The sequence below is a fragment of the Zootoca vivipara genome, chromosome 14 (assembly GCF_963506605.1).
Source record: "Zootoca vivipara chromosome 14, rZooViv1.1, whole genome shotgun sequence".
Classification (NCBI taxonomy): Eukaryota; Metazoa; Chordata; class Lepidosauria; order Squamata; family Lacertidae; genus Zootoca; species Zootoca vivipara.
The window spans coordinates 43809110-43835655 of record NC_083289.1 but is presented as its reverse complement, the minus strand read 5'-3'; the positions used below and the strand labels follow the sequence as shown (position 1 = coordinate 43835655).

The window sequence follows — 26546 nt, the reverse complement described above, 5'->3', positions numbered from 1 at the left end:
ACCGGGTACTTGCCCGGAACAATAGTAACTGGGGGCTGTGAAGCACTTCATGGTTGAGGCCTGCCATTCAACTTTGCAGTTCAGGCCTGGTTTAAGGCATTGCAAAAACATCCTCATTCAGCAGAAAGCTCTGATCTAAACTGAAACATCTAAATCTGTTTACCATGTTGCCTTTCCCCACGTTAATCAGGCAACCGATTTTAGTTCTTTAAAATGTTTTTAACAGAAGTGTTTTTAATATTTGGAATGTGAAAAGCTATTTTCCTCCCATGTGATGGTAAAAATGCATTGAGATTATGCATACTGCAATGAAACTTTGATGAATTATGATTTCCTTTTAGAACTGTTTTTTGTACTATGTAATTGATGCTCATTTAAATTAATCAATTGTTTAACTTGGAGGATTGAACAATCAAGGTGTCTTTATCTGGGTATTAGTTCTGCTAGCAATTCATGCTGGCATTGTTTCAAATCCAGACAATCTTTTTTTCTTTTTCTTTTTGGAAGTTGCTGTGTGCAAAATGGCCTATGAATAGGCTGCCCTTAATTTCCTAATGTGGTCAAATCTCTCTCTGTTTTCATGAAGGTAACTATTGCCTCAACTTTACAAACATTTTGTCCCTAACAGTAGATGAATGATATGATTTTATAAACTTTTCTCCAGAGTCAAGAAAGAGGAAGAAGATCCATTAAAATTGTAACAATGACTAATTTTATTTTTCCAGTAAAATATTCACATAACATTATCTGAGAAATGGAATGACACATGTTTAATTCAGACTAATTTTAATTCATTTGCACATAAATACTTTAAAATCTAAAAACCATATGATCAGAATGTAGAGTTTTAGTAGAAATTTGATTCTTACAAAGCAAGTATTGCTCTACTACTGTCATTATTTCAGTTAGTAATATGACTAATAACCTGTCACAGTAAACCAAAATTCTTCAGGATATTTTAAGCCATCTTCAAAAGAGTTAGCCCCCGGCTGATCAATCCAAGAAGAATATATTGTTGAACTGTGTTGCACAAAGTTTCTTTACTTCTTCTGAGGGGAAAAAAGAGGAAATATTATTTTAAGACTTAGAAGTATGGCACCAATTACAAGCTACAAATTGATCTTGTGTGGCTTTCCAGTGACGTGATTCGTAAATGACTACAAAAGGTTTGCATTTTCTCAAAGGTTCAGCTTAAATTTAAAAATCACTGTTGGCAGAATAAAATCTAAAAGCCTTCTGCATAACCCCTTCCTTTCTATGTTCCACTGTGATGTAAGAAGTGTGCTGTGCAGTTCAAAAGTCCGCAGGAACAAACCATTATGACTGTTAAGTGATAAACAACCCATGAGTGCTGATTCACAAGCTAGTCTCTGGTTTGTTTCCTCCTTGGCACACTCAAGGGAGCAACCGCATGAGGACTTTTGGGCAACATGCTCATATACATTAAACCAGGGGTCACTAATATTTTTGGAGTCATGGGCACATCTGCAAAAGGGAGAAACCACATATACCTGTCACAACCTATTCTATTGACTACAATCAACTTCGTTGGACTGGTCATGTTGTGTGGATGCCTGATTATTGTCTTCCAAAGCAACTACTCTATTCTGAACTTAAAAATGGAAAGTGTAATGCTGGTGGTCAACAAAAGAGGTTTAAAGACTCTCTCAAGGCAAATCTTTAAAAATGTAGTATTAACACCGACAACCAGGAAACACTGGCCTGCAAGTGCTCCGACTGGAGAACAGCCTTTACCAAAGGTGTCATGGGCTCTGAAGACGCTTGAACTCAGGACGAAAGGGAGAAATGTGCTAAGAGGAAGGCACGCTTGGCAAACCCTCACCATGATCAACTCCCGCCCAGAAACATATGTCCTCACTGTGGAAGGACGCGTGGATCCAGCATTGGCCTCCACTGTCACTTACGGACCATGTTCATGGAAGACAATATTACTTAGCTACAAGTGATTGCCAAAGACGAAGATTGGCTACAATTACATGCTTCTTTCAAAACTAATTTCAGAGCCAGGGGAGGCCCTGTGGGCACCAAGGCATGACATTAAACTCTGGTTTAGTGATGTGTGAGCCAGGCTCTTGTAACCCAGCTCAAGTACATTGTTGTTGTTTAGTTGCTTAGTCATGTCCGACTCTTCGTGACCCCATGGACCAGAGCATGCCAGGCACTCCTGTCTTCCACTGCCTCCCGTAGTTTGGTCAGACTCATGTTCGTAGCTTCAAGAACAGTGTCTAACCATCTCGTCCTGTCGTCCCCTTCTCCTTGTGCCCTCAATCTTTCCCAGCATCAGGGTCTTTTCCAGGGAGTCTTCTCTTCTCATGAGGTGGCCAAAGTATTGGAGCCTCAGCTCCTTCCAGTGAGCACTAAGGGCTGATTTCCTTCAGAATGGATAGGTTTGATCTTCTTGCAGTCCATGGGACTCTCAAGAGTCTCCTCCAGCACCATAATTAAAAAGCACCCATTCTTCGGTGATCAGCCTTCTTTATGGTCCAGCTCTCACTTCCATACATCACTATTGGGAAAACCATAGCTTTAACTATACGGAAGGTGATATCTCTGCTTTTTAAGATGCTGTCTAGATTTGTGATTGCTTTTCTCCCAAGAAGCAGTCATCTTTTAATTTCCTGACTGCTGTCACCATCTGCAGTGATCATGGAGCCCAAGAAAGTAAAATCTCTCACTGCCTCCATTTCTTCCCCTTCTATTTGCCAGAAGGTGATAGTTGAAAGAAATGAATACTCTACTCCTGTGTAGCTCTGCTGCAGTTTCCCTCCCCTGTGTCAATTTTAAACTGTAAGCTCCTTGGGACAGAAAACTGTCCCCTTATGTTTTGTAAAATATGAGTTCTATATATAAGTAATGAAAGTGTTTTAAAAACACTTAAAAGTGATAAAACTAAAAAAAAAAACGCTTTAAAAAAGTTTCTTACCATTCACTTCAATCAGGTTTGCATTTTTCTGATTCAAAATGACATACAGCTCCCGCTGATCAGATTTCTTGCCAACAATCCAGTAGTCACTCATTGCTTTCACTATGATTTCCTCATCATCATCAACCCTAAAAGGAAGAAGTTGGTATGTGCAAATTTTAGGATGCCTCAAATAAGTAACAAAGGAATAATAATAATAAATAAATAAATAAATAAATAAATAAATAAAACCGGGCTCAGGGCGGCTCACACCAACAAAATTACAATAAAACATAAAAACAATTAATTAAAATACAGATTAAAATACAGTATTAAAATTTAAAATGCAGCCTCATTTCAAGTAGTCCATAAATCCAAGCCATGAGGGAGGAAAAACCAAGCAAAAGACAGTAACTAACATATAAAGCAGATTTTAAACATCAGCAAGCAGATTGAGCTTTGGTTTATTGTTTTAGATTTTCCTCAAGTCTTATAAATTAAGTAATTCTTATATCTGTGGTAGGATCTGTACCACACTGACACAGAATTCAGTAATATTAGTATCTAGCAGCTTCAATGAGTGGGACTGCAAAAAACATTACACACAACTTCACCTCCTAACAGAAATTTACCTGTTCATGAGACAGCCAATTTTGCGAAACCACACAAATTCCATCTAAAATTCTGCAGTTGTGATATGTATGTATGCATGTATTTAGGCAATGTGGTCTATCTGACAACGAGCCTGGATCTGGGAGACCTCTGTTCAAATCTCATCTCACCCATAAATCTACTGCTTTGCTTTCAGAAATTCCTTCACTCCCTGCCTCACTTTCCCTATCTGTAAAAAGAGGTAATAATACATTGACAGACCTTACAGGTGTTTTTTTTTCCTGAGGATGAACAAGATAAGGAAACATTACTCACTCAGAATCTTTAGTAGTAGTGAGATGACTATTATCATACTATGGAGAAGATTTACACTCCCGGTGTATTACTTTGACTACAGCATTACGGCCAAGGAAGAAGAAAATTGCTTCCAAGTATGCACTGCCAGATCTAACTATGCAAACTGAATGCTATTCAGATTTTAACAAAGGCGGGGGAGAATGCTACGTCACCTAGTGAAGTCACTGTTGATATCACCAAGAATCTTCATCAAGTCAGGATGAACCGACGTGAGCGAGATATTGGGTGTTCTCCTCAAGTGAATTGTACTTTTCTCTGCTAGGTTCATGTGATTGAAATAGATAAATTTAAATTGAGGTTCCTTCTCCGACCTAGGAAACAAGGAAGGAAATGGTCAAATAAGCAAGAAGAGGAAGGCCATTTTTGCGAAGGTGGTTGAGCGTCTACCCAGAGTGGCTTACTACCATATTACCATATGCTTTAATTTTTAAGTCAGGATCGAAAAATTGTTCCCGGAAGTCATTAAAATATTAGCAGCTGTCAGACTCTGGAGTGATGTCTACAGTTTGCTAATGCCACTTCAGAATCAGGGAATTCAGAATGGTTAAGGAGCTGATCCTGAGAACTGCTGAGCCGGAAACAAAGAGAGACAAGAAGTCTGGTGCTACAGTGCAACACCAGAGAACACGAGGCCTTCACATTTTGTGATACATTTCTGGTGACCAAGCTACCTGACCAAGCTACCAGAGTTGAGAGATCAGCCCTTCCCCAACCTGGCGTAATCTAAATTATCAGGAGGGCCAGCATGGCCAATGGTTGCGTGTGGCGGATGTTATAGTCCAGCAACACCTGGAAGGCACCAAGTTGAGAAAGGCTGCCCCAGGTGAAATTGAGGGGAATGTTTTCTTTTGGCTAGAAGACCCTAAAATTCAGGTTGACCTCCAAGGCATTCCTTGCCCTTAAACAACATCTAGCTGTCCATCTGCTGACATCACTGGGGGGGGAGAGCTTTGATCATGCCACTTTGCCACTGCATTTCCTTGGTGAAGCAGACCCCTGCAGCCAGCCAGACTAAGCTGCTAAGCAGAGTGTTCAATCCTACAGGGAACACACTGGTGAAGCAAAACCGCTCCCCTGCCCTGTGGCTCAACTTTGACAGGTAGGTGGGATTGCTTACCTATCAGCCACCTGACATCATCATGGCCTGCAGAGGTGGAGAGATAAAGGTGTAGCCCCCTGGACTAAAAAGGTTCTCCACCCCTTCTATAGTCCAAGAAGCATTTGTTCTTGTTCAGCAGACCAAGGTCAGGAAATGGTTCAAGATTTTTGTGAAAGGTTAGGAAAGCCATAGAGAGTCTCGTATCATGTCTAGCCCTGCACTGTTGACTTTGACTTACAACAGCTCTCCGCAATTTCAGGCAGAGGTATTCAACATCACCTGCTGCCTGATTCTATTAACTAGAGATGCCAGGTATTAAACAAGGCCCCTCTGCATGCAAAGCATATCTGGTCCCTCGTTGCACTGCAATCACACCCCAGCTAAGATCTGCTGATGGCTGCGTGGTCCAAATTCAACAGGTCAACATTTGCTAAGCAAAACTACATACAGTCATACCTCAGTTTAAGTACGCTTCGGTTTGAGTACTTTCAGTTTAAGTACTCCGCGGACCCGTCTGGAATAGATTAATCCACTTTCCATTACTTTCAATGGGAAAGTTCGCTTCAGGTTAAGTACGCTTCAGGTTAAGTAGGGACTTCCAGAACCAATTACACTCATACTTGGGTTTGAGTACTTTCAGTTTAATTACTCTGCGGACCCGTCTGGAATGGATTAATCCACTTTTCATTACTTTCAGTGGGAAAGTTCGCTTCAGGTTAAGTACAGTGGTACCTCGGTTTATAAACAGTCCTGTTTATGAACGCCTCCATTTACGAACACTGCAGACCCTGAAGTGTTTACATCCGGGTTCTGCGGCGTCAGATGCGCAGACAGCATGTGTGTGTGCAGAATCGCTCTACAGTCGTACCTCGGGTTGCGAACACCTCGGGTTGCGAACAACTCTGGTTACGAACTGCGCAAACCCGGAAGTGTTTTCGCCGTGCATGCGCAAAGCGCGAAAATAGCGCTTTGCGCCTGTGCAAAACGGCGGTTCAGGCCTTTTTCGGGTTATGAACTTTTTGGGTTACGAACTGCGACCCGGAACGGATCGCGTTCGTAACCCGAGGTACCACTGTATTGGTGCTTCGCGCACATGCAGAAGCGTGCCTTCGGGGAGTGAATGCCTCCGTTTACGAACGCCTCCGTGGAATGGATCACGTTCGTAAACCGAGTTTCCACTGTACATACTTCTGGAACCAATTGTGTACTTAAACTGAGGTACCACTGTAGATGTTTGTTTTAAGTTTTAAAAATATAATACAAACAGACTGCACTTTGAGCCACAAAATGCACCTGTAATTAGAGATTTACAGGCCTGGGGAGGGGGGAATAGAAAAAAAATCTGGTTCTCCCCCCCCCATTTGTTTCTGAAAAATTGAAGAAGATAAAAAACACCCTCGCCTTTTCCTGTCTTCCCCCCGCCCCAAGGCCTTTACACATTTACTGCAATCTGAGAAACACAGATCAGGAGCTGGTCAGTTTGATGATTCTAAACTCTACAGATACTAAGGTTGATGCTGTTGTCTACTATTCTGGAAAATCAAATGTATTTTGACATTTGCAGCTTGGTGCTTCCGCTTGCAATAAATGTTACATGACACCTCAAACTAAAGCTGGTTAACTTGCTCTGCACGAGATCAACCCAGCTGTATTAGCACAAAGAGACGCTGCAACAGGTTCTCAGGATGCCACCACATCAAAGTTTAAGGCAGGCTTAATCAGATAAGCTTCCATCACTTTCATCTGCCAGCGCCATTTTATAAAAGCTAGCAGTTTGGTCCAGTTAGAAGCATAACTGACAGCTTTGATAGATTCAACAGTAGGGTTTTTTTAAAAGATGATGAGCAACATATGTCCCCAAGGACAAATAAGCTAACTAAACACACACACACGTAACTTTAAACTGTGGCTGAATCTCTTAAAAGTCAGTAAACACCATAAATGTTGGGGTTTTGCTACAAGACTGAAAAGCAGCTTAGAAACGGAGCAGGAAAAAGGTTCCTGGGCATGTTCCTGGGCAAAGCCTTTATAGGAGCCCCAAGGTTTGACTTTTTTGCTTTTGAAACAGAAGTTTATCTGTCTTTTAAGATCCCAGAAGTCATAAGGGCTGGCTGTAGTTTTTCTGATTTTTTTATGTGCTGAACAGAAGAGGTCATAGACAGAAAGCACAAAATGTTCACTGGGCAATTTTCCTGACCTGCCAGTGCATGAAAATGTGATGTAATGAATAGCAGTAACAAGCAGCTAATAGACAAAAAAGGCCCCCACCCTAGTGGTTACTTTGTTTGGTGGGGCATTCAAAGCAGCCCTGTGAGTGAAGAAGAGCTTAAGGTCTGGGAAGGTACATATGCAACCACTATAGTAACTACAGCCTTTTGGTTTACTAATATTTTAAGCCTCCTGCCAACACCCCCAGTTAATCACTTGCTTTGGCACTATTAATGGCCCCAGCTTTCAGAGAATGTCTTTGCAACAAGCACCTTGAATCACAGAAGCTGGGATAGTTGTTTGGTCAGTAGATCTCTTATGGTTTGTTTATATTTTACTTACTGTATAAAATTTAAATGGTGTCTCATTACTGTGCATATATCTGCATTTCTGTTTGTCCCATGCTCTGAGAGGTTTCTTGCTTGCCCAGCTCATTTCCCAGGGAAAACCCACTACAGTATTTAGTGCTAAATTGGAGCAATCGTCAATCCAGAGAAAACCTGAATTGCCTTTTGCTCTGACTGAGCGCTAAAGAGCAGTTTTCCCCGGAGGAAAGCAGCAGGACAAGAGGAAATGTGGATGATCTGAGGCTTCTGAAGAAAAGGGTCTCAGGAAATAGAAATGTTAACTGTTTTTACTGTTTAAAAAAGGAGCCTTACCTTGTGACTTCTTGCATAGTCCAATTGACTTAGTACAACTGCTTTTTCATTCTATTGCAAATAACAAGGGCTAACCTTATCCCCCCTCCAAAAAGGAACTTTCTTCTTGAGTTACCAGGCAGCAAGTTTAAACAAGCGGCAGGCTAAAAGGATTCAAGGTTTTAGAGCTCTGGAGCTCAGGGCTCCTCAACCCATCCTTTTTACTGAGCATTCATGGTGAGTTGTGCTCATGAGGTTACTGGGACACTTTCAACACCATTTGCGCCTGAAAAGGTTTCAGGACAGTCATACTGCTTCATCTGCAGCAAGTGCCTATCCTGTTAGTCTCCTGCTGAAGTCCTGTAACTCTTCAAGCCACAAATGGCAAGAATGCAGTAACAATGGGGAAGCATCACAGAGCAACTCATAAAGTGGAAATGATGGGTAGACAGTCCAGCACAAACCCACCACTAAAGCAGTTTTATTGTCTCAGGGTGCTTCCAGGTGGTCACTATTTTTGAGCATGTTTCAATCACATCCCGGAAAAACCAGGCCTTGCAATTAAAGCCAATTTGAAGCTTTTGCAAAACAAACTCACTTCCCCAAAAGATTGGAATTTTTCTAATAAGGCAAGTGACGGGAAAATGCTTTGATGTAACACTGTCTAACCTCCCCAGAAACAAATCAGGATGAATGCTCATTCAATAGTCAACATCTCTTAAGCAAACAGATCAGGTTTATTAAAGAGGTTGGCTGAACCTCGACAATATGTTGCAGAAGAAACCTGCAACAAAACACCAGTCTGGAGGGACCCTTGCCAGGAACAGATTTCTGCTGCACATTCATTTTCACCATCCAATAAGTTCCTCTAACCTCAGGGAGCCGCAGAGTCAGCTGTGTGTCTCTCCCAGGAAGCACAGCCATTGGATAGGAGAAGGCTAGCCCTTTTATCACCCTGGCTGTTCAGAAATGGGCAAGGAGGCAAGGTTCTAACCTCTCTCCCCTGCCCCATTCCTCATACACCCCAATGTGTGCCATAAAACACCAGTGAAAACTGCATGCTCCTTGCCCCGCTGTACTGCTTTGACCATGCAGGGGTGAGTGGGGTTGGGGCAACACCATATCCATTTTTTTAATGCTCCTTTGCTTCCCTGGGGAACATACCTGAGAGGACACCTGAGAGGAGACCTGATGGGGCAGTGCAGACCTGTGTGGCCTGGCTCCCTCCCCGTGTATTTCATCTGTTTGCCTCCAAACCTGGGATGAGAATGAAACCAACCAAGCAATTCTACCTTTGTCATCCTTGGAGGATAAGGTCTCTTTCTTGACACTAGGGCAAAGTTTGCAAAGAAATGCCTCTTCTATCCAATCTGCAAACAGCCACAAATTGTATAAATGGGCTCCTTATCTCTGTTTCTTTCTGGGGAGGCCATTTTATTATAGGGGATGAGAAATAAGGACGACAGAAAAGAGGATACTGCACTGCCACAATGTAATAACCTGGGGGTGGGGAACCTTCGGCCCAAAGGTCTAATTTGGCCCACTAGGCATTTTCCCCCAAACCACACCCACATGCCCCACCCCTGATGTCAGGTGTAGTGTCAGGTGTGGGGCAGCTAAAGGCATAGCTGTTGTCTGAGGGCAGCCATTCCCCCTTTGTACAGTGGTACCTTGGTTCTCAAACTTAATCCATTCCAGAAGTCCATTCCAAAACCAAAGCGTTCCCAAACCAAGGTGCGCTTCCCCATAGAAAGTGGATTGATCTGTTCCAGACTTTTAAAAACAACCCCTAAAAGAGCAATTTAACATGAATTTTGCTATCTAATGGGACCACTAATCCATAAAATGAAAGCAAAAAACAATGTACTGCAGTCACACAATCGATCAATCAGTAGCTGAACTGGGTTCCACACAGTCACAGTCACAAAAACAAAGCAAAAAGCCACAAAAAACCCAAAATAAATAGCGAAAACAGACAGACCTTAGTGTAACACTCAGAATGGAAGTGTGGCACTCAAATCACTTACTTCTGGGTTTGGAGTGTTTGGGTTCCAAGTTGTTTGAGTACCAAGGCGTTTGAGAACCAAGGTACCACTGTATTGTATTTTTGTTTGCTTATTAAGACTGCAAGCCTGTAGGTGGGGAGTGTCTTGTTTTGATTCCGTGTAAGCCGCTCTCGGGGGGCCCTTTTGGCCGAAGAGCGGGGTACAAATGCTCCAAGTAAACAAAATAAAAATAACTTTGAAGTCATTTTCCAAGCAGTTTGCACTGACGCCTTTCAGGACCAACCAGCTGATGGGTGCTGAGAGACATCACCTTTGAAGTCCATTTCCAAGTGGTTTGTATTGAAATCACTTTCAAACAGACTTCAGAAGGTGAGGCCCTTTCAAGTTGTCAGCTGCCCTTGTCTACCTGCCAAGAGTTGCCCTGCAGGGCCCGGGGGGGCGGGGGGGGGAGGATCCCGTTCCCATCTCTGTATTATATAGAGCATTTCCTCACCCAGCAGTAGCCACTGGTGAAGGAACTGTCTTATTCGCTCACTAGTGGTAGACCCAGCTACCTGCTGCATAGCATCACTTTGCATGCAGCGGGCAAGAAAATAGTAGCAGACATGCTGCCAGCCGAAAGGCAACAGAGAATAGAGGTAAGCAGGCCCTCCCTAAAGACACTGCCCATCACTGCAAAACCGGCATCTTATAGAATTATTGTGCTGTATACATTCTTCATTCAGTAGGTGAGAGCGTTTGTCTCTTCGGACAGACAGTGAAGGCTTCTGGGTAAGGAGTAATAAATTGGAGATGCAAAGTTATTTGGGGATAAAATGCAAAGTGGTTGCCACTTGGCCTAATGTAGCTTGCTTCCATTCCCAGAAGAACTCAGCTGCTTAGATTGTGAGCCCAGGGATAGGGACTGTCTTTTTCCACATTGTGACAAGAGCTCCAGGGGCCTTTGTCAGCTGAAGATCAGGCGGAGGGAATGTTTCGAAACTTTTAAAAAACCACAGAATTGTCAATATGTTGCCATGAATACGATTTGCCTCCTATTTTAGGCAGTTCTTAAAATATCTGCGGCCCTGTTAAAAATCTGGTGTTGTGAAAGAGAAATAAAGAGAGGACCAACCCTGATATCCTTTTGTTGATGTTGTATTGTTCGCATATATCTGAAGCCAATACTGTGAGCTGAGGCCCGACAATGCTGTCAAGTTTACGGCAAAAATCCAACGTAGGCTGTGTAGAGGCTGTGAAACAGTTTTGGAAAACAAACAAACCAATGATACTTTCCTCCTCTGTGTCTCAACTACATCACATTTCGAAGATCACACCAAATATTTACAGCAGGAATTGGCAATCTGTCAACCTCAAGGTGTTGCTGGACTACAACTCCCATCCTTCCCAAACACTGGCCATGCCAACTGGGGCTTGGTGGGAGCTGGAGTCCCGACGACATTTGGGAAGGCCAATCGTTCCCCATCCCTGATTTACAGGGATAATGGAGCAGATTCAACTGTTTGTTACACACGAGGCACTGGGATTCTGTACATGCAGAATAAGAACTCATACCTAAGAAGCCCCACCTGACCAAGAGGTGATGCTAGCACTGAAACAGCTGGAAGATCAGATGATCTAACAATTCTGTGCATAAGAATATTTAAGAACCTACAATATATATTTTTTTAAATCCCCTGTTCTCTGCAGTTTCTTATGAGCAATCCTCACTGAATTCAGTTGTTCTTACTTATGAGTAAACATATATTGGATCAGGCTACCTCTGTGCTTCTACTCCATTATCCATATTTACCCTTTGATGACTCATTAGCAGAGTGCCGGCATCACTGTGGACAGAAATTTTACCCTTTTGACTTGACACAGTTAAACAAAAAGAAAACTATAAGATGCTACTAAAGCTACATACAACAACGTATCATTACAGTTAATGCCCAAATAACCATGGATAATGCTCAAATGTCAGGATTTGTCAAAAACAAGGAGAAAAACTTCCACAGCTGTTTCAAAGAATATTACTTGATACTCACCGTCAATCATAAAGCAGACAGCTGCACTCATAGCCTGCAAGGAACAATATGTTTATCATAATCCGTTTTCTGTCTCATGGATACACTTGACTATTGGGAGTTAATCTCTGTTCAAGAATGTTGCTGTACTTTCCTAAATTCGTAATTCTGGGGAAGCTCTCATGGGGACATGGAGATATTTTAGACCACAGCTTCTGGAAGACATGCAGCCTTCCTTATGCAGTTGGACTCCCAGTTTCCATCCATACCAGCCAGCATGGCCAAAGATCAGAGATTTTTAAAAGTGGAATCCCACAATATCAGGAGGGCCACAGGCTCTCCATCCCTGGTTAAGACCCAAACCAGGCATCCCCAAACTTTGGCCCTCCAGATGTTTTGGACTACAATTCCCATCTTCCCCGACCACTGGTCCTGTTAGCTAGGGATCATGGGAGTTGTAGGCCAAAACATCTGGAGGGCCGCAGTTTGGGGATGCCTGACCCAAACCTATGAAGATCTGACAGGGGGGGAGGAAGAAGAGTGTCATCTAGTCTGCTATCTCTGGTCTCTGACTGACAATGGGTCCCACATACAAGCCTCAGCTTTCCCAGGCCCAGGATCTTAGATTCATGTGAACAGCAAAATATATACCGTATTGGCCTGAATATAAGCCACACATTTAAAATTCAAGGGGGGGGGGAAAGAAAAAGGAAGACAATACCCGAATACAGTGGTACCTTGGTTTGCGACCACAATTGGTTCCGGGGAGCCGGTCGCTCCCGAGGCACGCTTCTGCGCGAGCGCCACGAAACCCGGATGTCAACACTTCCAGGTCCGCGGTGGTCGGAAACCGAAGCGGTCGCTCCCCGAGGCAGTTGCAAACTGAGGTATCACTGTATAAGTTGCTCCCTTAAAACGGACGGCGACCACGTGGTCTGAGGAAAAAATTGCGGCCCTAGAGGACCTGTACGGCGCACTGGGAAATGATTGAAGGGGCTGCCAAAGGCGTCCCCACACCCCCCTGCAGCATCAGCCCTACACGGTGCAGCTGGGGGAGGTTTGCGTAGGGCAACAGTGGAGGCAGCGGCCTGCCCAGGCACCCGCAACTGGCTGCCCCCCCCCACTGGGCAGGCACCCCCCGCTCCCTTACAGTGGCAGGGGCCAGCTGGGCAAGAAGTGGTGGCACCAGAGGCCACCTGCCAGCCCTGCTTGCCAGGGCTCCAGCAGGAGTTAAAGAGTTAAGGGGGTGGGGTTCACTGTATGTCTGTTTCAGCAGCGATATCGGGCTTTTTGTAAGGTTGTGAATATAAGCCACACTTTAAATTTTCATGGTTGGAATTTGGAAAAAAAAGGTGTGGCTTATATTCAGGCCAATACGGTACTCTAGCACTACACTTTGGTTCCTGCATGATCTGAAATGAACTCTGAGCTGCGTTAGAGCAGGGGTGGCCAACGTGGTGCCCTCAACATACTGCAACTACAATTCCCACCAGCCCCAGCCAGCATAACCAATTGTCAAAGCATAATTTTTGTGCCTGGGATAGCTGGTACTCACTTGTAGCCATGGCTCCTCTTAAAAAAACAACAACCGGGGGGGGGGGGAGATGGCAGTTGCAGTTCAACAGCACCCAGAGAGCACCACATTGGCTACCTCTGGGTCCGAGTTCTTTGCATCCTCAGAGACCTCTCACAGTTCTTTGCAGCAAGCTGTGGCTTATCTGCTGGAATTATAAGTCTCCAAAGCCCGGTGTCATTAAAATGCTCCTCTCCTGAAATATGAATGACAGCTGGCTACTCTCATTGCTAATTGTTATGGTTAACTAGGGGCTTTTCTGTGTTTCCCAAAACAGTACTGCAGTGCATGATGACACAGACTTGCAGTCAAATTTTATGCATGCTTAGAAATGTGAATTTGCTTCAAAGTAAGTTGGCACAGGACTGCGGCCTTACAAAGGCTCTCAGAAGGACATAACCGGGGGGGAAATTCAGGGTTCCTCCCCAGCACTATAGATCATATTGCCCAGGAACTGAGAGAAGCTGAACTCTTTCAGCAAGATTTGTATATACATACCTAACTAACTACAGAACTGGGGTCTAACTTCATTTTTCAGTGAGCAGGGAAAGGTGCAGCGGTTACCTTATAAACAATTAAATGAAGCTCTTCATAAGTATCCTCTGTGTTTACAAATATTTTGGGGAATCTACATTTCGCTTCTGGATCATTCAGGTTCAAAGGTCCAGTGAGAAACCTGAAAGGCAAAGATGGGACTTTATTTATTTTGTTTATTAAAAAAAAACCCCACTATATACCACCTGGCATCTCCAGGCAGTGTACAAGAAGGCAAAATACCATTTAGAATTTTACAATACAAATACAAAAGATAGCATTAAAATTTGGCATTGTGTCTGAATTGAGCCCAAGCCCACTTGATATTGCATCGAGCCAGTTATAGACGCTGCATAAGCTGGACAGACTACAGCTCAAGGCAGAATGGTTTGATATTGATTTCAAACTATTATGGGTTCAGTCCTTTTTAGAGGTGGCGAGATGCACAACTGAACTAATCCACCAAGTTTCCCTTTCCCTTGCCTTTAATTTACTGCAGCATCCGATTAACGTTAGTAAGTCAGAGGTTGAAAGGAACTGAATTATTACCTCTGGATAACTGACCTTGTAAAAACAAGGCCTCAAGCCAGGGAAGGGGGAGCTGTGGCTCACCAGATGCTGTTGGGCTCCAACTCCCATCATCCCCAGTCAGCATGGCCCCTGGTCAGGGATTATGGGAGTTGTAGTCCAACAACACCTGGAGGATCACAAGTTTCGATTCTCTGGCCCAGTGGCAAGAAAGACTACAACAGATGTAAAACTGCTACCTTCCATAGTGCTGTAGATTTCCGGACATTTCTGTATGTATTGGGGAATCTCTCCCTGCCAACTGAAACAAAAGAGTGCATGGTTAAGGAAATTTCCCGCCCCCCACTCCTAGGAGACGAAAAATTGAGCAGTTATTTAAACAGGAAATAATAGTAGTTTCCTGTTTAAGTAAGCCAAGCCACACGACTCACCTCTGGTTCTATATGCCTTGGAAACAGGGATGTGGTGAGATATTTGTATAAAATTCTCATGTCCTCTTGTTCCAATCCACTCCTGGAATGTTAAGAAAGACAACATTATAGCACATGATGACAAGGCTGTCAACTGATTCAAGTACTGTTAATTTCTTACACATAAAACTGTCACAGATTGTGTCAAAACAAGCTTACATTTCTTGCCCAGCAGCTGGGGGAGGTTTACTTGGAGGCAAATGCGGCCCTCCAGATGTTTTGGGGCTACAACTCCCATCATCCCTGGCCACTGGTCCTGTTAGCTAGGGATGATGGGAGTTGTAGTCCCAAAACATCTGGAGGGCCGAGTTTGCCTATGCCTGTCTTAACAGCAGCTCTCCAAGGTCTCAGTCAAAGGATCTTTCCCAGTTCTGTCATCGTTTATCGAGAGATGCAGCCTGACTGACTTTCTGAGCATCATTAATAAAATCAGGCTACACAAAGAAATAGCTCACAGAAGACCCACAAGCTGGCAATGCCTCACCAATGCCTCAAGTCTTGTGTCTTATGTACAGTATGAACATGACAGGTAAGATGCTGGCTGCCTAATATAATTTGCAGGAACACCTAACACATCCAAGTTTAGTGTAATGGTTTTGGATCCATGAATATAAACCATAGAGTGAGCACTGGAATCTGCAGAATAAGGAAGAGTTCTGCAAAGCAGACTCAAGCCTTTCTGTTCCAACATTCTTGAAAGGTATGGCTCCATTTCCAGTTTCACCAAGCTTCCAAAATAAAGGAATGTCTCCAAATTATAAAGCACCACTACATTTAATAACTAGCTTTGACACACAAGCACTGATAAAGTCTCAACCTTGGTTAATAAACAGATTATCAGTAGGCGTAAGGCCTAGAAACTTGGAAAAAAAACACCCTAGGCTTTGGTCCTAAGTTTTTGATGTGAGTCCAGGGCTTAGCTGGCCCCCAATGGAAGGAGTTCTCATTCCCTTTTTCTCAATGGAATGTACAAAGCATGCCCACATGATTTAGTTGCTCTGGTAAGTTTTTGAATGAATTCTATTATTTCATTACTGTGGAACTCCTAATATAAGCTTACTGTAAAAGTGAAAAAGGGAGAGGAAGAAAAACAAACCTAGGAAACCCTAATCTGATTTAATTATTTTATGCAGTCATACGTAGATTACTTCTTGTCTAGGCTTGGAGCACATTAGTTCTTGACTCCTTAATCACTTTTGAATAGGAAACCCTTGAACTGCGACTCTCGAATGAAACTGGATGCTAGGTGCAGCTGTGCCGTGTCAATAAACACCCTGAAAAGAAACGCAGCTGAAGGGGAACTGCCAGGTTTAAGTTACAAGGATGCTGCAAACTGCAGACATTTCTTTGTTTCTTTTTAAAATGCAACATTTCATACCAGTGAAGTCATGATGGCAAAAAAGAGCTGTGGGTCGCTAGAAAACACACCGCCGTTCCAATTTTCGGGTTCCTTTATTTATTTACACACCTTCGTATCTTTTACTTCAAAATTACAAGACTCTGAAGAATGATATTTTTAGTGCCTCAAGGGACTAATTATTACCAAGATCCTCAGAGATTGAGGATGATGTCCCATGTTAGTTGTACTCAGAGAAGACCCATTGAAATCAATGAACTTTTTTTTAATACTTCAGTTCAAGCATGACTAAGATTGGACAAGTGTTCAGTAGAAACCACATTTTCCCTTCCTCCCCTGCCCCACTGATTTCAACATGGAACAGCTGATGTTAAAGCCTCCTGGACTGCTTTGCACTGATTTTACCACATAAATCTGCAACATATCTCTAACAAGGAGATAAACAATGAGATACAAATTATTGGATATACAAAACGAGGTGCCTTTGAGGGGGATGGATCTGAGGCATTGTCCTGACATCCATTCACTCAGGTACCTACCAGATGAGTTGATCATTGTAGAGAAAGGCAGTATATTTGACTATGCTCAGACTTTCTTCCATCTTATTGATGAACGACTGGATTTTCAAGTAAGTCATTTTATCCAATGGGAAGAAGCTGATCCCACAAAAAACATCCAGCAGGTCACATGACTGTAAATGAAGTGTTTGCAAGTACTGAAGAATAAACATAGAAAAATCTGTATTAATGACTGCCTTTGTTTAAAAACAGTGGCATGAAAAGATATGACAAACACAATCAGGCACAAGTCTCAGGCTCATGCCCTCTCTCCTGTTTAGATGCAAGGTAAGGATATTGAAAGCTTCCATTCCTGCTGTGTTCTAGACAGAGGTTACCCACTTTCGCCCAAACCTCGTTAATAAGCCAGCATGCAAGCTATGGTTTGCAAAGGCAATTTTCAAAACCAATGGCCCAGCGATGCAGTTTCTTTCCAAATGGTGTTGGACTCCAACTCAGCCCAGTTAGGAGTTTGTAACGGCAGTTACAAAGAAAACCAATAAAAACAGTTGGTTTTTTTTTTAAAAAAAGGAATGATGGGAGTTGGCGACCAACATCTGGAGTGCCAGAGGTTCCCCATCTGCAATAGCCAATCCTAACTGCAGGTTCATGACCGACACTGACACCTTTCACATCTGTGTGACAACTTCTCACTGACGTATACTACAAACATTGGAAAAATATATTTTGGACTCTCAGAAATATGAAGCCCACCTTTTTCTAGCACACGAGTGGACAAATTCCTGGGAAGCATGTCTAGATACTGTATTTCTCTATGGTGAAAACAGTAATCAGCAACCAGCAATGCGATTCTTTAAAGACATGGGTCAAGGCAGTGTGGCACGTGATACCACTGTGTTGCGTCTCTGTCAGCCCGGCTGGCAGCGGACGGCAGGAGAGGCAACTGGCCATTGCAGAATAGAAGCCTCAGAGGATAAGATAGCTGGATAAAAGAAGTGCTTCTGGAGTACAGGAGACAGGTCCCAAGAGGAAGAAGAGGGACAGAGGAGAGCTGGAAAAGGAAGAGGAGAAGAAAGGAATACAGGAAAATTGTAAGAGGAGAAACTAGAGTTGTGGAGCCTGCTGGCGAGTCAAACTAGAGTTGTGGAGCCTGCTGGCGAGTCATGTGAAATGAAAGAAAATGCATTCAGGAGTAATAGGATAGGAACTACTACAACGCAGAAAATTGTAGTATAGCATCCTATAAGGAAAGGATTGCCCAAGCTCTGAGAGTAGCTTATGAATTAAAGGAGACTCTGGGGCTCTGCATATTCTATGGAACTTAATAAGGGGGCAAGATGCTAAGAACAGGATTGTGCATGTCCATAGCTGTCAACTTTCGGATTTGAAAATAAGGGATCAGCAGCCTCACCTGTCCCGGGGACAGTCTACGGTATATCTAACAATCCAGGATAGCAGCGGGAAACAGCGCTGGAATAAGGGAATTTCCAGCAAAAAAAGGGAAGCTTGACAACTGTGGCTTGGAATAAAGGAGTTTCCCGCAAAAAAAGGGAGGGTTGACAGCTATGCATGTCTGCTACATCACTCAAATTTAACAGCTACGTTCTAGCAGTTATCATTTGGCTAAAGATAAAGCTGTTCCCTATTAGTCTTTAGTCATATTCACATTTTAAGTACTACGGACAAAACACATTTTTAGCAACACTCATGAAAGCAACAGATTTACAGCACACCCAGTCATAAGCGGGTGCAAAGGTTTCAGAAGTGCAAGCAGGTTTCTTCAAAATTTTGTTGGAGGGTGCATACATCTTTTTTTCTTTTTTAAAAGATTTTACAGCAAGGCATGTCTGCTTTCAGAACATTCTACACCCAAGACAACATGGATCATTAGGCCACCAGTGCTGAACAAGCTTCCAAATTCTAACACTCTATTGCTGCTTTGATAATAAAAACTTACCCGATGGAAGAATTTCTCTAGTCTGTCTTTTAGAACTCTTACACCTCCATCTTCCATGGCTTTTCGGAATGTTCCATTAAAAAGCTAAGGATTATTGGGGGGCGGGAGGGAATAATTGGGAGTATTGAGTCATTACAAGCACATGCACTAATCAAGATGTTATCAAATGACAAAGGAAGTAGAAGTGCTAATCCTGTAATTCCAGTTCCCTAATTTTAGATGCTTTAGGAGCAATAAATTTGCATTGCACTTAGGTGTTTATTCACATACTGAACGATGGTGATTAAGATGAAGCACCAGATTTCTGCGATTTCCTGCACACACCTTAACCAGCCTATTGTGCAAATTATACAAATAGCAACAACTATCTATGTAGGTTTATGAGAGATGAGTTTATATGATTTGATTTGAGCCAAGACAGACATGTATTTGCTCAACTAGCAGGCTGGTTTGCAAGGCAAGCTGAACTGTGGCAGCTTCGAATGAATTTGCAAACTATGGTTTGCCACAAACCAGGGAGGGAGAATCACAGAAATCACAGGAGTTGAAAGGTCCTTAAATGCTTATCCACACAGTGCCAAACCATGGTCCAAAACGGGATCCAAAGAACACTGCATCTGGTGCTGCACACCTTTTTAGTTTTGTGCAGGAGCACGTGGGAAGCTTTTTTTTAAACAGAAGAGACTTTCCAAAGTGTTTTGGCATGCGAAGATGTCTTCACTTCAAGGAAAGAAATCCCACCGGGCACAACCAAATGTTTTTGCACATTGACATTATCTCTCCATGTGTCAACACTGTTTAAAAGGGGGGGGGAATGCACACTGCACATTATAAAGTTAATGCTGTATCTGGTCAATAATCAGCTAATTGCAACAGTCCTTTGCCAAAACAGAAGTAGGAATTTGATTTGCTGCCATTTTTAAGAAACTGAGATACCTCACCCAGACTGGGACCATCTGGCATCTCCCTTCCCAGAACTATTTCCTGCAGAGGCCATAATACCTGAATTTGCTCCCTACCCCTTTCCCCTTCTCTTAACTTCTCCATCAGACTGTAAGCCACTCTTTTAAATTACAAGCAACTCCCAATTTACATGGGGGTTACTTTCCAAGGCACCATGCATTTAAGTGAAATTGCGTATATTTGAAACACCACTGAAAAAGCCTGCAAAGACCCTTTTTGTGACGTTTTTGAGTCACTTCCAGGTTTGGCATGGTTGAGCAGGTATCAGATGTGCCTAAAACAGTTGCTGTCTTTCTTAACTTCCATGAGTACAATTGTCAGAAAGGTGGCTTATGAATGTAGTAAACAAGTGTTCAGCATCGAAGAGATGCTTCTGCTACCCAAACTTTGGAAAAGAATGGCACTCCATGAATCAAAAAGTATGATCGGGTTCTGCTATGGAGGTGCGAAGACTGCTTCTCACATCCCAGCATGAAAACTGACAAAAATCATATATATCTAACTTACCTTGTACATGTTATAACACTGCTGTAACACTGAGCTATACACTTTGTCCTGTAAGATAGCCAGAATCAAAGAGTTACTACAAGAAGAATCCTATGAGGTCATCATTTAAAAGGTTAACTTTGCTTTTCTCTGTAGGGACATCAAGAAAAACAATGCTGCAGCACTGATAACATCAGCTCCAAGAAAACATATAGTAATTGGAGAAAAGCTGCATAAAGTTCATAGCCATTACTGAGAGAGCCTTATCTGAGTTAGCTCATATTTTCCCAGCTGCAGGTATGCTGCATGTGGATCACTGTTCAGGTGAGGGCCACCTGAGTCATATTCTGGGCAGAGGGCACAAATACTCTAACTTTGTCATTGGCATCTGTATACGTCTCTAGGGACAATGGAGTGCACCTGCAGGGGTGAAGTCAAACTGCTGGAGAATCAGAGAGCCTGCTGTGACTGCAGAGACCGGAAACTTGTAACTGTTGCCTCCTGCGCTGTTTTTGCTGTGTTAGCAGCAGCAAAGTGACCTCTCTGGGGCACAAGCGTAGGAGACAAGAAGACCCCTCTCTCGGCCTTGCTGATGTGATCCAAAGAAAGCAGAGCAATACATAGGCACCAGCTTGGCTGCAGGAATTGCTGGAAGGCACCATCCAACCAGTGCCCAAATAGGGCCCACTGTGGACAGGTGGGGAAGGAAAAACACAAAGCACAAGAGATACTAATAATTACCAGTAACTCTTCTTCTTGATACTCAACAACCGGTTTACCATCTTTGTGTTTTTCTACTATGGGATTTCGTACAACCTTGAAAGTGGAAACAAAACAGATGTTATTCATTGATTTAGAATCAGCAATACACTAAAAGGAGAATCAAATACAAAAGGGAGACTAAATCTCCAGCAGTAAAATTCTATTACAGGTAGGTAGCCGTGTTGGTCTGTTGTAGTAAAAATAAAAGTAAAAAAAATCCTTCCAGTAGCACCTTAGAGACCAACTAAGTTTGTCATTGGCATGAGCTTTCATGTACATGCAAACTTCTTCAGATACACTGAAACAGAGAAGTCACCAGACTCTTATATATAGTGAGAGGGTGGGGAGGCGTATTACTCAGAAGGGTGGTGGGAATGGGTGATTGGCTGATAGGTGTGGTTGTCCGTTTGTTTCCAAACTCAGTGTAAACTGAATTTAAAGTGCTGGTGTCAAGTTTTAAAGCTCATAGTGCTTGTAATGGCCTAGGGACAGGTTACCTCAAGGACCACCTTCTCCTAAAGGAATCTGCATGAACCCAAAGACTGTCTTTATTGTCACTACAGGCACAGGGCATTTTTGGTGGTGCCCCCATACTCTATTAAGGGAAGTCTGTTGGGCTCCCTCTCGTCCCACTTTTAAACAGGCTTTGGATACCTTCTAATTCAAACCATTTTAAATGGTTTTATCTGAATGCTGTGTTAATTGTTTTAATGGCATGGTTTTATTGTTTATTTTGATGTTTTACATCTCCCAGGAAAGTGTAGAATATTAAGGCCTTATTGTTGCAAATTGTAATTGATTTTGTTCTTTTTTTATTCCAAAGGGCCTTTTGAGTATAACGATTTATAGAAAAGCATAAAATAATAGTAATAATTGTGCTGTTTCAAGTTCTTCCCTTCCACCATGTAATCTCCAAAACACTACAGTATTTGAGGAGCATATTTTCATATCATCTTTGAGAAGGTGCCAGTGGCATGCAATGCTTAATATCTGGATATCAGAGATGTAGATTTAATCCTTGCTTAGATATATGGTTCACAAGACAGCTTTTGGCTAATCCTGATGAAGATGGATTATGGTGCAAGGATAGAAGAAAAAGTTCTTTCAGGGCCAGATCAAGACATTTTGCTGGAGCATCTGTACCCCACTCCCACTTCTCAAGCCAATGAAAGTCAAGTTATTTTGGTACCGGAGATAATTATTCCACAAACAGCTCTCCTGCTCCTTGCCATTAAAAGTACGGCAAAAATATGTTAAATAATCAACAATCTGCCAGCCTTTCATGTCAACCCAAATTTGCTGCCACACATTACCCAATGGTAGGGCTGCCCCTGCGGGAATCATTTACAATTACAAATAAGCAGTGAGAGGGGAAACACAAGCAAATTATGCTTCCCCTCCCCATATTTCCATTCATGTCCCAAAGGGGAAGATGTGCTCTCTCCCAATGTAAAGGCAGAAGGCTCCTCTCCCCGCTTTAGAATACTCAAAGCAGCTTTGATAAATCCTAAATAAATGCTTAATAGAACAGTATAATGCACTTAGGTACCATAACCATCCAGAAATTTTCTTCAGGTTCATTGAAGAACTGTCTATTTTTCTGGGTGTGTAGGGATTTTGCCGGTTTTGAAGGACTAAAGGTCCTAAAAGGGGAAAAATATTACATGAATGAACACTTTAGACATTGGAATGCTAACCCTTACCTATTAACTAGGGATGCAACATTTAATTGATTAATTGATTTTAAAATAGCCTAAATATATACAGTACTCCAATTAATTGAACAGAAGACCTGCTTCTTCTTAAATGGTGACTGCTAAAACACATAGGTGCATCATCAAAGAACAAAAAAGGCATGCTTCTTGTTTCAGAACTAAAAAAATAAAAATTACACAATTAATTGCCTAAGATTTCTCTAAATTGGGTGACAACCTACAACTAATAAAAGTATAATACCAGATTGCATAGCTTGAGCGCCATCAGAGCAACGTGCATTTTAAAGCTTATTTGCAAATGTACCTAACACATTTTTGGTGCCTTATAAATAAATAAATCAGAAATAAATGGAATAGGCAAAAATGTGGAACTTAGTACCTTGTGAACTGAACTATGGCTTCACATAAACCAACACTTCTAATTTTTTCATTCTTTTCAACTTCATTGGGGTAATAAAAAAGAATCTTCTTTTCTTCCTGAAGTTAGAAAAGTAAACAGCAACAATTAATACAAAATAACTAGGTTCAAATAAAGTTATCTAAATTAAGTCCTGATACCTCACATTGTAACTGCAGTATGTAAGCCTTTCGCGGTAATCCACTTTAAGGATTCAGCCAAATCCTTAAAAAACACCTTTCTGCCAAATCCAGTGTGCATTTTACTTTGTTGTTTACTATAGTGCATCTATTAGAAACATTTTTTAGAACCCTGGGAATTTATAGATGCACATGTATAACATAGGTAAAGATGACAAGGAGCTATTTATTCAGGACAAAATTATCCAAACTAGTATAGGTACTAGTTGATGCTTTTGAATTGTGGTGCTGGAGGAGACTCTTGAGAGTCCCATGGACTGCAAGAAGATCAAACCTATCCATTCTTAAGGAAATCAGCCCTGAGTGCTCCCTGGAAGGACAGATCGTGAAGCTGAGGCTCCAATACTTTGGCCACCTCATGAGAAGAGAAGAATCCTTGGAAAAGACCCTGATGTTGGGAAAGATTGAGGGCACTAGGAGAAGGGGACGACAGAGGACAAGATGGTTGGACAGTGTTCTCGAAGCTACGAACATGAGTTTGACCAAACTGCGGGAGGCAGTGGAAGACAGGAGTGCCTGGCGTGCTATGGTCCATGGGGTCACGAAGAGTCGGACACGACTAAACGACTAAACAACAACAACAGTATAGGTACATCCACAGTTGTCAAAATGAAAGGAAACTTCCATGTGGAATGCCAATACAATCTCTTTAGATACAAAAGCATCCCATTTTTGTGGCTGTCAGAAGGTCATCTGTACGACCATAGCTGTAAGAGCGGCCCTCTGTGTCAGCCCAATGGCCCATGTAGTCCAGCATCCTGTTCTCACCGTGGCTAACCAGATCCCTACAGAAAGCCTGTTAGCAGCACTGTTTGTACGGTATGTCTTTTAGATTCAAGGGTAGGATGCCCTTTCTTATTCTACAGTGGACCCTCGAATTATGTACCACTCTGGATACGTAACTTTCGGGTTGTGAATGCGGCAAACCCGGAAGTGTATACTTCTGGGTTTTGGCGCCCGCATGCGCAGAAGTGCTCTGCGCACCGTGTGCATGCGCAGAAGTGCTCTATCGTGCAGCACGTGTATGCAGAAGCGGCACCTCCAGTTACGGACTTTTCAGGTTAAGTATGGACCCCTGGAACGAATTTAATTCATATCTGGAGGGTCCACTGTATAAACAATGCCTAGAAAAGTTAAGAAATACTACTTGTTAACTGCTACTACATCTAAGGATAGCTATCGTTCTGTGCCATGGGAGGTTCATCTGGTCTCCTTACTTTCCATTTTCCATTATCACCCCCCATTCAGAAATGCTTTAAAAAAGAAAGTGATCTGCCCATTGTACTCTTTTATGGACATATTGAAGTTTTTTAAAAAAAGTAATTTGAATTTGTCTTATGATTTTATTCCTAGTCACCTAAGCGCACTCTCTTAGAATGTAGGATATATAACATCTTAAATAAATAATGCACAACACCACAAAGATCCCAGGTTTAAGTAAATGTTATACCTGGATCTTGTCCAACTGCCATCTCGACCTTACAATACAACTTAAAGTCTCGAAACCTGGTACTGCATTGGATATGCTTGCATTAGAAATAAAGCACATACCATACACTTAGAACACTTTTAAGGGCATTCTGTATACTTCTGGAGACTTTATCCTCCACAAATCTACAATTCCCAGCATCCTTGACAAACTACAGTTCCCAGAATCCTTTGAAGGGGGAATTCTCGAATTATTTGAATGTGGTTAAAAGATATGTGCATGCATAATGCATATGAGCATGCAGGCAGAGGCAAATACATTTTAACTTATGTTTGGCGCTTAAAGAGAGAAATGTAGGCACTTTAACAACTGTTAAATAGCACCAATCAAGTAATAAATTTACTTCCCTCTTGCGCCTAATCAAGGATGCAGCTTCCTGCCACTCTTTATAAAAAGTTTTCAAAAATGGTGTTTTGCACTGTTAAACACTATGTTACGCCTGCGAGGAGGTTCTTTTTAAATGCGAGAGTTCTTTTCCTTTTCTGAAAAATACAGAAATTATTTAAAAACAACAACACCGTAAGATAAAATAAAAGATTTTAAAACGCCTTTCTGGTTTAAAAACAAAACAAAACATTATGATTCGACCTATTTGCCAAGCAGCCTGTCATTTTAGAGTCTTTGGGCTGAGAGTCTCCTTCCTCGGATCTTGCCCCCTCTGTCGACTCCCGTGTTTACTTGGCAGCCGGAAAAGCCACCTCGCTACGTCTTAGCCTCGCTACGTCTTAGCCTACGTCTTAGTTTCCGACGTGATGTTTACCCGTGCGCTAACTATCGATCCGGGCTTAACTGCATTGAGCATCTGTGAAAACAAACCCCTCTGCACTTCCTTCCTGAGACCGGCTTTGCAACTCGTTGCGTTGCTATCTTTGAAAAAAAATCCAATTTAAAAAATCGATTATAATTATTATTAATTATTATTAATTATTATTATTAAAGGGAGAAACGAAGAAGAGTAAACGTTAGCAATAAAACCGACAATAATAAGGACGCCTCCCCTCCTTCTTCGGAGCCTGTCACGCCCCCCCCCTTTCGCAGCCTTCTCCCCTCAGACTGAAGGGCCGCTTTCTCTCTCCCCACCACCTCCAGATTCGCCCCCCTTACCTCGCCTTCTTTGGGGCCCAGCCTCGGGTTGTAGATGAAGAAGCTGAGCAGGGCCGGCGCCAGCTGCTTCTCTTGCCCGGCTCCCCCGGACGCCGCCATCCTGGGCCTGACGGGAGAGCCTCGCCTGCTGCTGGGCCCGCCTGACTCCGCCGCCTCCGCCGCAGCCAACCATCGGAGGAGGAGGCTCTCAGGCGCCTGCCGGTGCCGGCCAAGGAGCTCCCCTCACGGGCACCGATCCGCGCCGCCTCGCCAACCCCCGACACTTCCGCCGCTTCGGCCGCCCCGGAAGGGATGCGGCGCCGACCCGGGCCTGCTCCCTTCGCCTCCCGGTTCCCTTCGTTCGCCGCGAGGGCCGCGGGGCGCAGAGGCCGAGAAGGCGGCCTTGGAGGGTGGGGGAATCGGTTTCTCTGCCAAGGTCTGAGGCGCCTGAGAAGCGAGGAAAGAGGGGAGAAAGGCTTTCTCTGTGTTTCTCCCCCAAATTACTTATTATTTATTGAAATTATATACCGCCCTATACCCGGTGGTCTCAATGTACTCAAACACTGCACAGGAGCCCAAGGAGAGGCACTCTCTGCACATGCAGAGCATAGCTGCCAAGTTATCCCTTATTTTAAGGGATTTTCCCTTATGCTGAATAGGCTTCC

General features: G+C 42.9%; 1 protein-coding gene across 1 annotated transcript; it reads right to left on the bottom strand.

Annotated features, from left to right (window-relative positions):
* Positions 1-689: 689 nt before the first annotated feature.
* CCZ1 (CCZ1 homolog, vacuolar protein trafficking and biogenesis associated) lies at positions 690-26174 on the bottom strand. The gene is made up of 15 exons (XM_035131436.2): positions 25903-26174; positions 23092-23189; positions 22547-22640; positions 20977-21051; positions 20257-20304; positions 18787-18870; positions 16851-17026; positions 14916-14997; positions 14724-14785; positions 13987-14098; positions 11871-11904; positions 10958-11075; positions 4045-4203; positions 2945-3072; positions 690-1049 (listed from the first exon to the last, which is right to left on the bottom strand). The coding sequence occupies exons 1-15, from the start codon at positions 25999-26001 to the stop codon at positions 994-996; spliced, it is 1425 nt and encodes a 474-aa protein (XP_034987327.1). The 5' UTR covers positions 26002-26174; the 3' UTR covers positions 690-993.
* Between the last annotated feature and the right edge of the window lie 372 nt (positions 26175-26546).